This window comes from Cetorhinus maximus, chromosome 3 (assembly GCF_964194155.1).
Source record: "Cetorhinus maximus chromosome 3, sCetMax3.hap1.1, whole genome shotgun sequence".
In the NCBI taxonomy this organism is placed as follows: Eukaryota; Metazoa; Chordata; class Chondrichthyes; order Lamniformes; family Cetorhinidae; genus Cetorhinus; species Cetorhinus maximus.
In genome coordinates, this window is record NC_135881.1 from 159,389,024 (window position 1) to 159,402,555 (window position 13,532).

At 42.2% G+C, this 13,532-nt stretch overlaps 1 protein-coding gene across 1 annotated transcript in view; it reads right to left on the reverse strand.

Annotated features, from left to right (window-relative positions):
- phactr1 (phosphatase and actin regulator 1) overlaps positions 1 to 13,532 on the reverse strand; it is a 711,982-nt gene that overhangs the window by 242,015 nt on the left and 456,435 nt on the right. The window contains exon 4 of the mRNA XM_078539187.1: positions 11,702 to 11,851. Within this exon, the coding sequence (XP_078395313.1) occupies positions 11,702 to 11,851 (150 nt within the window). The remainder of the gene's footprint in view (positions 1 to 11,701; positions 11,852 to 13,532) is intronic.

The following is a 13,532-nucleotide window of genomic DNA, read 5'->3' on the forward strand; positions in this document are numbered from 1 at the left end:
TTCCTACAGTCTGTTTCCTGCCTAAGCAATTCTCAATCTATGCCAATATATTACCCCCAATACCATGTGCTTTAATTTTACACACTAACCTCTCATGTGGGACTTTATCAAAAGCTTTCTGAAAATCCAAATACACCACAACCACTGGTTCTCCCTGATCTATTCTGCTAGTTATGTCCTCATTCCCTTTCATAAATCCATGTTGACTTTGTCTGATCCAGTTGATATTTTCTAAGTATCCTGTTATCACATCCTTTACAATAGACACTAGCATTTTCCCTACTACTGATGTTAGGCTGTAATTTGCTGTTTTCTCCCTTCTTCCTTTTTTTAAATAGTGAGGCTACATTTGTCACTCTCCAATCTGCTGGGACTGTTCCAGAATTGACAGAAGTTTGAAAGATGAGAACCAATGCTCCCGCTATTTCCACGGCCACTTCCTTTAGTACCCTGGGATGTAGATTAACGGGCCCTGGGGATTTATCAGCTTTCAGTCCCATTAATTTCTCCAGCACTATTGTTTTAGTAATACTAATTTCCTTCAATTCCTCCTTCTCACTAGACCCTTGGTTCCCTAGTATTTCTGGGAAGTTATTTGTGTCTTCCTCCATGAAGACAGAACTAAAGTAGTTGTTTAATTGTGCTGCCGTTTCCTTGTTCTCTATTATAAATTCTCCTGTTTTGTACTGTAAGGGACCTACATTTGTCTTCACTAATCTTTTCCTTTTTACATACTTATTGAAGCTTTTACAGTCCACTTTTATGTTCCTTGTAAGTTTACACTCATACTCTATTTTCCCCTCTTAATCAATCCCTTGGTGCCCGTTTGCTGAATTCTAAACTGCCCCCAATCCTCAAGCTTTCTACTTTTTTTTTAGCAACTTCATATTAATCTCTTTGGATCTAATAGTATCCTTAATTCCCTTTTAGCCTTGGTTGGGCTACTTTTCCTGTTGCGCTTTTGCGCCAGAAAAACACAATGCATACAATTGTTCCTTAAATATTAGCCATTGCTATCCACCTTTTAATGAAGTTCCCCAATCTATCTTGGCCAATTCACTCCTCATATCTTCATAGTTTCCTTTGTTAAGATTTAGGACCCTAGTTTCAGATCAGACTACTTCACTTTCCATCCTAATGAAGAATTCTATTATGTTGTGGTCACTGTTACAACAAGATTATTAATTAACCCTTTCTCATTGCACAAAACCAAAACTAGGACAGCCTGTTCCCTAGTTGGTTCCTTGACATACTAGTCCAAAAAGCCATCTCGTACACACTCCAGGAATTCATCTGCCACGTTATTATTGCTAATTTGGTTTGCCCAGTGTATATGTGGATTAAAGTCACCCATGATTACTGTAGCGCCCTTGTTACATGCATCTCTAATTTCCTGTTTAATACTGTCCCCTCCCTTCTCACTACTGTTTGGAGAACTATAAACAACTCCCACTAATGTTTTCCGCCCCTTGTTGCTTCTTAGCTCCACCCAGACTGATTCCACATCTAGATTTTCTGAGCCAATATCTTCTCTCACTATCACACTGATTTCATCCTTAACTAACAATACCACGCTACCTCCTTTTCCTTTTTGCCTGTACGTCCTAAATATCGAGTACCCTTGGATATTCAGTTCCCAGCCTTGGTCACTCTGCAGCCTTGTTGGAGAATGGCAAATGTAACCCCACTATTTAAAAAAGGGAGAGAAAAAACAATTACAGACCAGTTAGCCTAACATAAGTAGTGGGGAAAATGTTAGAGTCTATTATAAAAGACATGGTAACAGAGCACTTGGATACAAATAACAGGACTAGACAAAGTCAGCATGGGCTTATGAAAGGGAAATCATACTTGACTAATCTCCTGGAGTTTTTTCAGGATCTGACTAGTAGAATAGATAAGGGAGAACCAGTGGATGTGGTGTATTTGGATTTCAAGAAGACTTTTGATAAGGTCCCACATAAGAGGCTAGCAGGCAAAATTCAAGCACATGGGGATTGGGGGTAATATGGATTGAGAATTGGTTGACAGACTGGAAACAGAGTGGGAATAAATGGGTCTTTTTCCGGATGGCAAGTGGTGACTAGTGGTGTACCACAGAGATCAGTGCTTGGGCCCCAGCTATTCATGATATACATAAACTACTTGGACGAGGAAACTAAGTGTAATATTTCCAAGTTTGCTGACGACACAAAACGGGCAGGGTTGCGAGTTGTGAGGAGGACGCAAGGAGGCTTCAGGGTGATTTAGACAAGTTGTGTGTGTGGACAAATGCATAGCAGATGCAGTATAATGTGGATAAATGTGAAGTTATACGCTTTGGTGTGAAAAACAAAGGCAGAGTATTATTTAAATGGTGATATATTGGGAAATGTGGATGTCCAAAGGGATCTGGATGTCCTTGAACACCAGTCAATCAAAGTAAATAGGCAGGTGCAGCAAGCAATTAGGAAGGCAAATGGTATGTTGGCCTTCATTGCAAGAGGATTTGAGTTCAGAAGTTGGGATGTCTTACTGCAGTTATACAAGGCCTTGGTGAGACCACACCTGGAGTATTCCATGCAGTTTTGGTCTCCCTACCTAAGAAAGGATATAGTTGCCATAGAGGGATTGCGGCGAAGGTTCACTCGGCTGATACTGGGGATGGCAGGACTGTTGTATGAGGAAAGATTGGTTCCACTGGGCCTGTATTCACTAGAGTTTAGAAGAATGAGAGGGGATCTGATTGAAACGTATAAAATTCTAACAGGACTAGACAGGCTGGATGCAGGGAGGATGTTTCCCCCTGTTAGGGAGTCTAGAACCAGGAGCCACAGTCTCAGGATACAGGGCAAGCCATTTAGGACTGAGATGAGGAAACATTTCTCCACTGAGAGGGTGGTTAACCTGTGGAATTCTCTACCACAGAAGGCTGTGAAGGCCAGGTCACTGAGTATATTCAAGAAAGAAAATGATAATTTTTTTGGATATTAGGTGTATCAAGGATATGGAGAGAAAGCAGGAATATGGCATTGAGATATAGGATCAGCTATGGTCATATTGAATGGCAGAGCAGGCTTGAAGGACCGAATGGCCTAATCCTGCTCCTAGTTTCCATGTTGCCAAGCTGGAAGTGTTCCGGACTTCCCACATTGCATTTCACTTGGCCAAGCTGACCTGCTATGACTTACCCTTAAATTACTCCTATAACTTTTACATCCTCTAATTTAGAGAATGTTAAATTCAGAAGAAAAACTCACCAGGTCCTACTTACCAAGGCCACCACTCCTCTTATTAAGGAAAGGTAGAAAATGAAAGGATCCCTCCTTCCCTCTTCAGTGAACTCCCTCTCTCACCAAACTCCAGCCAAAGCACTCTAATGCAGCCCAAAACAGCACTGTAGATGGCTTGCTTTTATGTTGTCTACAGTCTGTACCTTGCCCATTGCGAACAGCGGAAGGGATACACTGTTTGTTACGATCCGCCAGTCTTTGAAACATACGGTCTATACGCCTAGCTTCACATGAACTGAAATTCATATGCTACATTACTAATTTGTGTGATAGGCAAAACGTCCTTTTGGCTTGACGGCAGCATCCTGTTAAGTTGTGAATATCACTCGTGTTGCTACTGCATAGTAGCATCGTGTAACAGCTAGCTTCATCTGTTGCTCAAATTTTTGAAATACTTTGCCCTTCCAGGGTAATCTGAGGTAGGCTGGGCACTTTTCAGGGCCAAAAGTGATGATATGCGCCCTATTTCAGCATCAAGCTTGACTGGTGAGCAAATGGCTTGGGCCCTATTTATGAGGGTGTCGATAAGACCAATTTTATAGTGCATGGAACCTTAAGAATCCCAACATGTGTGCTGACCAGTGAAGGTAAACTTGCAGTAGACTGTGGTAGAGAAACCTCTGGCAGATTTCTCAACTAGTACGCCAAGGAAAGGGAGTTCATTTGACTGCTCCATTTCAAAGGTAAATTTGAGCGCAGGACGGAGCCCATTAAGACATGTAAGGAAATTATTACATGCTGTTACAAATTTAAATATAGCAAACATATCATCCACATATCAAGACACACAAAAGTGATGTCTCTTTACGCTCTATCTTATCCTATGACTGGTTCTGCACAACATGAATTGGCCAAATTGTTGAATGAATTGTTACAACCAGGTTAGAACAAGTTTTCCACATACACAGTGAAGGATTCCTTCACATTTGTGAAGACCAGACCATACATACATTGCATAGCAGTGCTGTGTCCATGTGCTCATTTGACATTAACATTGCTAGACTATTCAACAATGTTCCACTTAAGGAGGCCGTAGATATTTGCCCTGCAGCACTATATCATGGCGATCTAGACGCTTCACCATTGCATGAATTAGTATTCATTGAGCTTATGAACGCAGCAACTTGTGCAGTTGAGTTCAGCTTTAGCAATGCAATGTATGCCCAAATAGATGGTGTTGCCATGGGATCCTCTCTAGGCGCGGCTCTCGCAAATATCTTTGTTGGGTTCCATGAGAAACGTGTCTTTGATGGAAGGACACCTAACTTCCTATCCCTTGCATATTTCCGATATATGGATGATATGTTTGCATTTTCTTTGACGTACTAGTTGAGAAATCTGCCGGAGGGGTTCTCTACCATGGTCTACTGCAAGCCTACGTTCACTGGTCAATACACGTGTTGGGATTCTAATAGTTCCACACACCATAAAATTGACCTTATTGGTAACCTTGTAAATAGGGCCCAAGCCATTTGCTCACCATGCAAGCTTGATGCCGAGATAGGGTGCATCAAAGACATCCTGCAGGATAATGGCTGCCTCGATCAGATCATTTCATGCTGCATATCGTGCAAACTCATGAATTTTCAACCCTGAAAAGTACCCAGTCTACTTCAGATTACCCTGGAAGGGCAAGGTATCTCAAAAATGTGCGCAACAGATGAAGCTAGCTGTTTCACGCTGCTACTATGCAGTAGCAACAGGAGTGGTCAAGCCAAAAAGACTTTCTACCTTTCACACAAATGAGTAATGTGGTATATGAATTTAAGTGCCAGTGTGATGCTAGGTATGTAGGCTATACTTCCCAAAGACTGGCGGAGAGTATCAAAAAGCATATTCGTTCTGTTCACAATGGGCAAGGTACAGACCGTACCCAACCAGCCCATGCTTGCAAAACTCAAAACACAGTGCCCAACGTTAGATGTGATTCCACTGTTGGGCATTTGCTAAATAATCCTCAGTGTGATAAAAATTACGCTGGCAACCAAGTTAAGATTGTCAGTCAGATTCTCTGTGTGGCACATTTGTGTGGACTGAAAGCTACATATATTGATACACAATGCCCTGTTCTTTGCAGACAGAAAGAACATGAAAGAGCCCAGAAAAATTGTTATCCTGGGAGATACTGGTTCAGCTCAGGGCAATTGTTAGCTAAGGATTTGGATCTTTCTTCAGAAAGTTTGCTGAATCAGAATGTATTAATACCATAACCATAAGACCATAAGACATAGGAGCAGAAATTAGGCCATTCGGCCCATCGAGTCTGCTCTGCCATTCAATCATGGCTGATAAGTTTCTCAACCCCATTCTCCCGCCTTCTCCCTGTAACCTTTGATCCCCTTCCCAGTCAGGTAATACAGGTTATTGAGGGGAAGTGTGTGTCTTACCCATTGCATAAGGTTAATTTAAATTGTGCTCTGATGAAGGGACCTTGTGTAGTTGGGATTGTTCCAAAATTACCTATTAAAACTACAGGCTTTATATTGGGCAATTATATAGCGGGGAGTGCAGTTTTTCCATAACCTGGGATGGGGTGTTTCAGTTCTGAAGTTGTTCCTGTGAATAAAAACTCCTTGCCCAATTGTGATCCAGTTGAGCGAAGGACTGATCCAAGTAACAATACTGATGCATCAACCTCAGTGATCGACAGTACAGAAGCAACAAAAGGGCCCGCAGAATTGAAAATTAAGAATTGTCAATGGAAAGGACTGAAACCGCAAAATGATCTGGAAGGGGCAATGACCACAAATACTGAATTACATGTCCTTGCCAAGGTTGACACACAGGGCATAGTAGCAAGACTCCAAGCAAGTGAACAGTTCATGGAAGACCACTTAAAACCTACAGAGGAGTGGAATGATGTGGTTCGTGAATTGTGTGGAAGAGTTGAAGCATTAGAAAGAGAAATAAAAGTCCAGAGTGAGGAAATTGATGACGTTGCTTGAAGAGAATTAAATGAGAGCCGTTTGGAATGGGATCAGGAGAAACCAGAAGATCTTAATGTTCAAAGATCAAACCAAGCAGGAATACTTGTGTGAACATAAAAAGCATTTCAATAACACCCTTGAATCGGCAAAGAGAGATTTTAATCAGAGGAAAAACAAATTATTAGTGCACAAAGAAGCCATTTTAACCTATTATCTGAATGAGAATTTACCACATTTGAGTTCAGAAAATGAGCTTAAAGATGGAATTACGCCGACAGCTAACGAAAAGGATGACAATTGGGCCGTGGACTAAAATGAAACTTTCTTTGCTGAGTTGAAGACCGGGAGTGAAAGAAAAAAAAACACGAGCACTGAGTGATGATAATTCTATGATTTTTAAATTCTGCTAATCCTACTTGCCACATAAACTGGGTTTTATTTTGGTTAAACCATTGTAGCTTTATAATACTGTTATGATCTGGCAGGTGATAATTGCCAGGCTGACCAAATCCCAAAGGGAAACTTGGCCAAGCATCACGATTTGCAATTTGTATTTTATAGAAGATAAGTGCACTGAAGTCAGAAGTAAATATTCCACTACCACTTTTGGAGATTTTAAATCTTAAATAAAAACATTTATTAATAAAAGAAAATAAATTTTAAACACACAAGATTACAGTTACGGAGTTAAATTTAGTCTTACAACATTTCCTAAAATATTTCCACTTAGCTATACTCCTAAAATAAACACCTTTTTCTAGGCAACAGTCCAAATAGATTCAATTATAAAACATCCAGTAATATTACCACAAGGCACCCACTATTACTGTAAGGGAGGTATTTCACAGCTTCTCTCTCCATCTCATTTGACATTGCAAATCCAAGGCTTTTAGCAAAACCTTGCTTTCTGGAACAAACAAACACTTCTCTGGGGTGGCTAGAGGCTACCTTTCACAGGTCTGTCTTTGCACAGCCCACCTTTCAAATTCTCACATGGCCACTCAGTTCATACAGCTTTCAATTTTCCCTTAAATATATTTTTTGTCTTTTATCTCTAAACCCATTGTTTTCTTTGAAACTCAAACTCTTCCAAATATAAGGTCTCTCATGTTTCCATCTTGTCTTTGTTTCTGGTAGATAAAAAATATGGTATCCCCACTACTTGTTTACCTATGAACTCCTGCAAGATGCAAACATTTTCCTTGTCATCTTCTAGTTCTTCTTTGAAATTCAAACAACCTCTCAACTTATCTACAAATGCAAATGTTAGCTCATTTATTTCCATTTCAAAATGCCTGCTTTTACACTTGACATCTTTGATTTAAACCTTGCAGTCTGACTGTCTTCAGTTTGATTAAATTAGTCACACACACATACACAAACCTACACACACAGCCCCCACAAGCCTGCTTCAGTACTCCACAGTAATGTTAGGAAAAAAAAATGATATTCTTTTTGCAATACAAAATGTATAATTGTGGAAAAAAAAGAAAAGTTTATCTGTATCATATGTAATAAGCTATTTGTTAGAAGTTTATGATAAGTACTTCTTGTAAAGAAACCCCGCTAAACTTACCTTGGAGGTCGGGAACTCCAAGTCCTGATGAACTCGGACATCCTGCACATGCACAGTTTGGCATCTTCACATTCTTTGGGCCCAGGAAAGGTCCTGCATGTCTCTACCTAGAGGAAAAAGGAGGCGTGAAAACCCAGGTCAGGTGACCCGGTGATCTAGCAAGTGTCCCAGAGAGAGGTACAAGGAAAGGGGGACAGGTAGAGGCCCCAAGTGTCTCAGAGGGACAGGGAGAGATCCCAAAAGAAAGTCCCAGGTAAGGGACAAATATAGGGGACAGAAACAGGTCCCAGTTAAGTTAAGACAGGAAGGGAGAAATAGGCCCCAATTAGAGAAAGGGCTGTGGGAAACAGACTTTAAGTGAAGTGGGCTCAGGAGAGTCTCTGGTAGCCAGGGGGCTCGAGAAGCCCTGAAGGTTTGAGAAGGCAGCCAAGGGTTGGTGACTCTGTGCTGAGGGCAGTTGGGGCAAAGGTACCCCTTTGGTGCAGTCTTGTTCTGCTTGGTACAGCCAAAGAGCTGAAATTTGTGCTTCTAAGTTGATGCTTAAGCGTACTTGGGAATCCAGGGGAACGGAATTTCAGAAGGTGAGATTGAAACCCTGTGAGGTGAGCCATCATTGAAGTCATCTGAGTTGGGGAGACTTCTGGAGAGAATTCCAAGGCGCAACCTTTGATGGTGAAGATTGGAAACCCTTGTGAGACAGACAGAGTTTCAGTGAGGTTGGTTGACTCTCAGTGTGACTAACATATGGGTGGGTTGTTGAGAAATCCATGAAATCTGCTTTGGTTACATCTGTCATTGGTTGTGTAGTATGTCCAACCACAGTTTGCCTGTTAATTCACATGTATCTCAAATTTACCCTGAATGTTAGAGTATACGATAGACATTGTAAATTGTTTTATCTTTCTGGCCTTGTGTAGTAAAGTTTATTTTTGTTTGTTCAAAAGCCGTGGAATCTTGTTGCTTTCTTTGCTAAGCAACTGTCTTGAATCTCAAACTTTGTCTACTTTAAACAAAACGTTATTGGTCCCACAGGATCTCACCAACCACTTAGGAATTTGGCCAGGGACCATAACAGCTGTTACATTAGCTGATCTCATTAGCTGTTCAGTTACAGCAGGCTTGTCCAGCCCGCAGGCCAAATCTGGTCCACCAAGCCTCTGCATCCAGACTGTGGACCCAGTGTTCAAACTACAGGTAAGTTCAATGAAAGATTCTGCAAGGAGCTGCTCCTCCAATCACAGGCCATTTTTCTCCTCTGTTTGCTGCTGATAGGCTCACCAGTGAGCCTATCAGCAGCAAACGGAGGAGAGAAACTCTGATTCTCCCACCCCCCAGCCCTCCCCGCACAGACACTGGCTCCTAAAGGACCCCTAAAGCGGTCCAAGATAGCAAAGCATGTCAAGGAGGCCATGTGGATCAACAGTCGCAGCAACAAGGCTCTCCCACCCAGCCCCACCCACTGACCTCCCTGCTCCTAGGCAGCTGGAGTCCCAGAAAAGGCAGTGTGAGGAAGTGCTTCTCTTCACAGCATTACAAATACCTCATCAGCAGTAAGATGTCCAAACCTCCCAAGCCCAGGTGGGGAGGGAGGGAGTGAGTGAGTCTAGGTGAGTGAGAGGGGGAATGAGCCTGGGTGAGAGAGAGTGATTGAGTCTGGGTGAGAACCACACAAACCCTGTCCTTCTCCCTCCCCAAAAAACTATCCACAATGCAGGCCAGGAGAGGAAGAAAACCCAGGTTGAAAGGCAATCAGCTCTCACCCCAACTTTCGTATGAATTCCATGGAGGCCAGCACCGAATGTACGTCACCAGAGACAAATTCAACATCAGTACAGTTAAACCCAACTCCTTAGCTCAGCCCCAGCCCCCACCCCTTCCCTGGTTACCAGGACTTGGGCCGAGTCTGTGTCTTTCTAGCTCTGTTGCTTGAGTGAAAAGGCAAAAATGGTTTTATTGATTAACTCTGCTGCTTGGCGTTTCTTAATGACCATCACTTTCGGCCTTGAAAAGTGCCCAGTCTACCTCAGATTACCCTTGAAGGGCAAGGTATCTGAAAAATTTGAGCAACAAGTAAAGCTAGCTGTTTCACGCTGCTACTATGCAGTAACAACGCCAGTGGTATTTTGGTATTCGCCACTAACAGGATGCCATCAAGCCAAAAAGACATTCTGCCTATCACACAAATGAGTAATGTGGTATATGAATTTCAATGCCAGTGTGATGCCATATGTCTCAAAGAATGTTGCATCGTATCAAACAGCACGTCCCTGCCGCTGTTCGCAATGGACAGGGTACAAATTTTACCCAACCAGCCCATCCTTGCAAAACTCGAAACACAAATCACAACATTAGATGTGATTCTACAATTGGACATTTGCTAAATAATCCTCTGCTAAGAATTACACTGACAACCAACTTAAGATCGTCGGTCGGGCTCGCAATGAGGCGCATTGGCATGTATTGGAAGCTACATACATTAATACACAGTGCCCTGTTCTTTGCAGATAGAGAGAACATTTACATACATTGTGCCTGTTTCAGCTAAACGAAATAAGTGAAAGCCATTTGCTGACTCAGTCCTTAGGGCAATACCTTGACCAATCAGGGTCAAGCTGCCTGGTTTAAAATTTCAAACAATGATTGGCAGTTAACTGTCAGTTACCATCACTGGTGCATTCTCCATGACAATGCCACTTGCCAACCAATAAGCACTCTTCACATAAGTTGTTTTCCCCTTATATTTGTATTCTTACGAGTGTCTTGAGTGCAAGATAAAAAGCTTAGACGTGTTTCGTCTTTTCAGCAATACACAAGTTCTGTACCACCAAACAACTAATTATTACAACTATATTTTTTTCTTTTCCCTCTTATTTTTAAATTTATTTCGATCTATTGTTTCATCTCCACCTTTTAGCCCATTTCGATCCCTTCCCCCCAACCCCACTCGCACTAGGGCCATCTGCCACTAGCTTGTCCTGCTTGCTTCCCTTAATGACGCCATTAGCACATCCTTTAGATAATATCACCACCGTCAACACCCCTTTGTCCTTTTTGTCTATGACATCTTTGGCAGTCTCTTCTTGGCCTCCACCTATCACTGGCCCCCTATCGAGCTCTCCTGTCCCACCCCCTTCTACCAGCTTATATTTCATCTCATTTCTATATGTCTTAGTTCTGATGAAGGGTCATACGGATTCGAAACGTCAACTGTGTCCCTCTCCGCAGATGCTATCAGACCTGCTGGGTTTTTCCAGGTATGTTTGTTTTTGTAACTAATTATCAATTTATTGCTTCGACATTGATTTTTTAAAAAAATTCATGTTTAATGTTGTGGCAAACCTTAACTTGCCAAAATTTGCTCATTGGTCCAATGGGTCCCTTGAGTGAGAAAAAAATTGAAATGTGGCCCACCCACACAAAAACGTTGGACAAGCCTGAGTTAGAGCAACATTGAATTATGAGTTGATTAGAACTAAAAAAGCTTCATATAACTATTGACAAATTCTTTGACTCCACTTTTGGCTTTCAGCACAACCGTTTAGCTCCTGCTAATATGAAAATGAAAATATTTCAAACTGAGCATGTGTTGGAGAAATGGACAAATCCCTGCTGGTTCTCTGCACCAAGCAAAACAACACAATTAAACATTGTTCTGCTGAGACAGCAATGTGTGAGACATTCTAGCATCAGTCTGCATCAACAATGAAAATAAAATTTATTTAAATTGTATCAATATTTCTGACTGAGTTCAGACTAGACAGGGCATCCTTTGTGATAGCTTCCTCCATTTATAAGGCTACTATAGTTTGCAATGTCGAGAATATAGTGCACTAAATCTATTAGTACTCTCAAGCTTCTTGCAACTGATAGTCAATCTGTTGTGATAATATAAGAAAGGTCTGATTCTGTTATGTGACAAATCCCACCTGGCTTGTCTGTTGACTCTGTACATGGGGCTGCATTGTCTGCTACGGCTTCACCTGACACTGTCTCAGGCTCCACTTCCTCCGGCTCTGATGTTTGGATCTGACCGTTCTCTATTACCTCCTCTTCATTATGTACTGGCACATCTCCATCTGAAACCAGACCGATCAATCAGTGGACTGAGCAGAGACAACCACGGTGAAATGATATAACAGCAGTACACACATATGGGCAGACAGACACACACACACACTACAGTCTGTGTATTAGAAGTAAATTCATTGTACAAAGAAATCATGATTCATTGTACAAAGAAATCAGGATAATTACTATTGGTAATTGATTGGGTGTTTAATTCAGGAACACCAATGTTTGGGTGCCCCTCGCCAAGCCATTAGTACCCCACACGCAAATGGTGAGGTTTGAGCAGTGTCTGATTTTGGGTCTCCAACCCTGGCATAATGAAGACAGGCAGGTGCTGCAGTGTGAAGCTGCACAGGGTAAGCATATTGCTGGGGACCGGGTGTATTCAGTGGGCCATGGAGGCTGCAATCAGGAGTCAGGAAGATAGCGGGAACCTGGGGAAGGATCAGTGTCTCAGAGAAAGCAATGGCACTAGAGGGAAAGGTTCAATGTTCGAGAGGACATGAAGGTTGTGGCTGGGTGGCGGAAAGGAGATCAAGGACTTGGAGAATGAGACAGGAGTGATGTTGGGGTTGGGTTACAGTCAGATGTTGGAGATCTCACGATTGAGATTGTGGTAAGTAATCAGCTTTTTTACTTATGCAAATATTTAGGCTTGGTTTACTCTGAGGCAGCCAGGGAGACTGCAGCTCTCCTGTGAGATGGGAATAACAGTATGAGTAAAACAGATAAGTCCTCTCCTCCATGCTGGTTATGATGAATATGACAATTTTTCTACTTCAGTTTTAACTGATGGGGTATTACACCATTCACAGATGATCCCATGTAAGGACAATCCTGTTAACTTCCACCAGTGCTGCATACACTACCTGAACAAGCCCGTTTTAAGATCCCAACATTTACCCACTCACATCTTTCACCATGTGATTTTAGATTCCCATTCTTAGTTTGAATAACTTGTCTTCCTCAGTTTTGATTTGCATACAAACTTCTTTCACATCATCCATGTTTTAATATAGAGTAACTAGATTTGTATCTTTCAGCGTCAAATCTTCCATTTCAGCCATGCAATCTGTGGCGACAGTAACAACCTGCAAGTAATTAGTGTTGCAGATTGATGATAAAGAATATGAATCATTGATGTTGGAGCCAGAGGCAGGAGCTGCTTTCACTTGGGGATCAGCCAGCCATATGTAATCTTTCGACCAATTAACAGGAAGGGCCCAACCAAACATTGAGGGAGATGCAGAGTCACATGACTCTGGCAAATCCTGGCACCATATTTATAGAACTGCCAGCCCTGCATTTCATGGGAACTGCTGAAAATTTTAAGGAGACCTGTAGCCACAATGGCAGAAGGAAGACCATGGTTAGCCCCATGGTCCGGCAAAGTCTTCCTGTAGGCTCTCCTCCAGGCTCATTGGGTAAGATGGAAGGTCCTCTTCCCCAAGGACAGGAGGGAAGCAGCAGCCTGACCAAGCAAGCCTGGACAGAGATCACAGAAGAGGTCAACAGCTGCGGAGTCACATCGGTGGGTATCTGTTCATGCTTAGATTTGAGGGACAATACCTGCTGTGTATATCAAATTACTCACCTGAGGAGCTGACGGAAGTTGTGACGGCTGAGGCCACTGACAGTTGAAGGACTGTTGGAGGTCATGCTGATACTGAACAACAAGCTGATGACCTG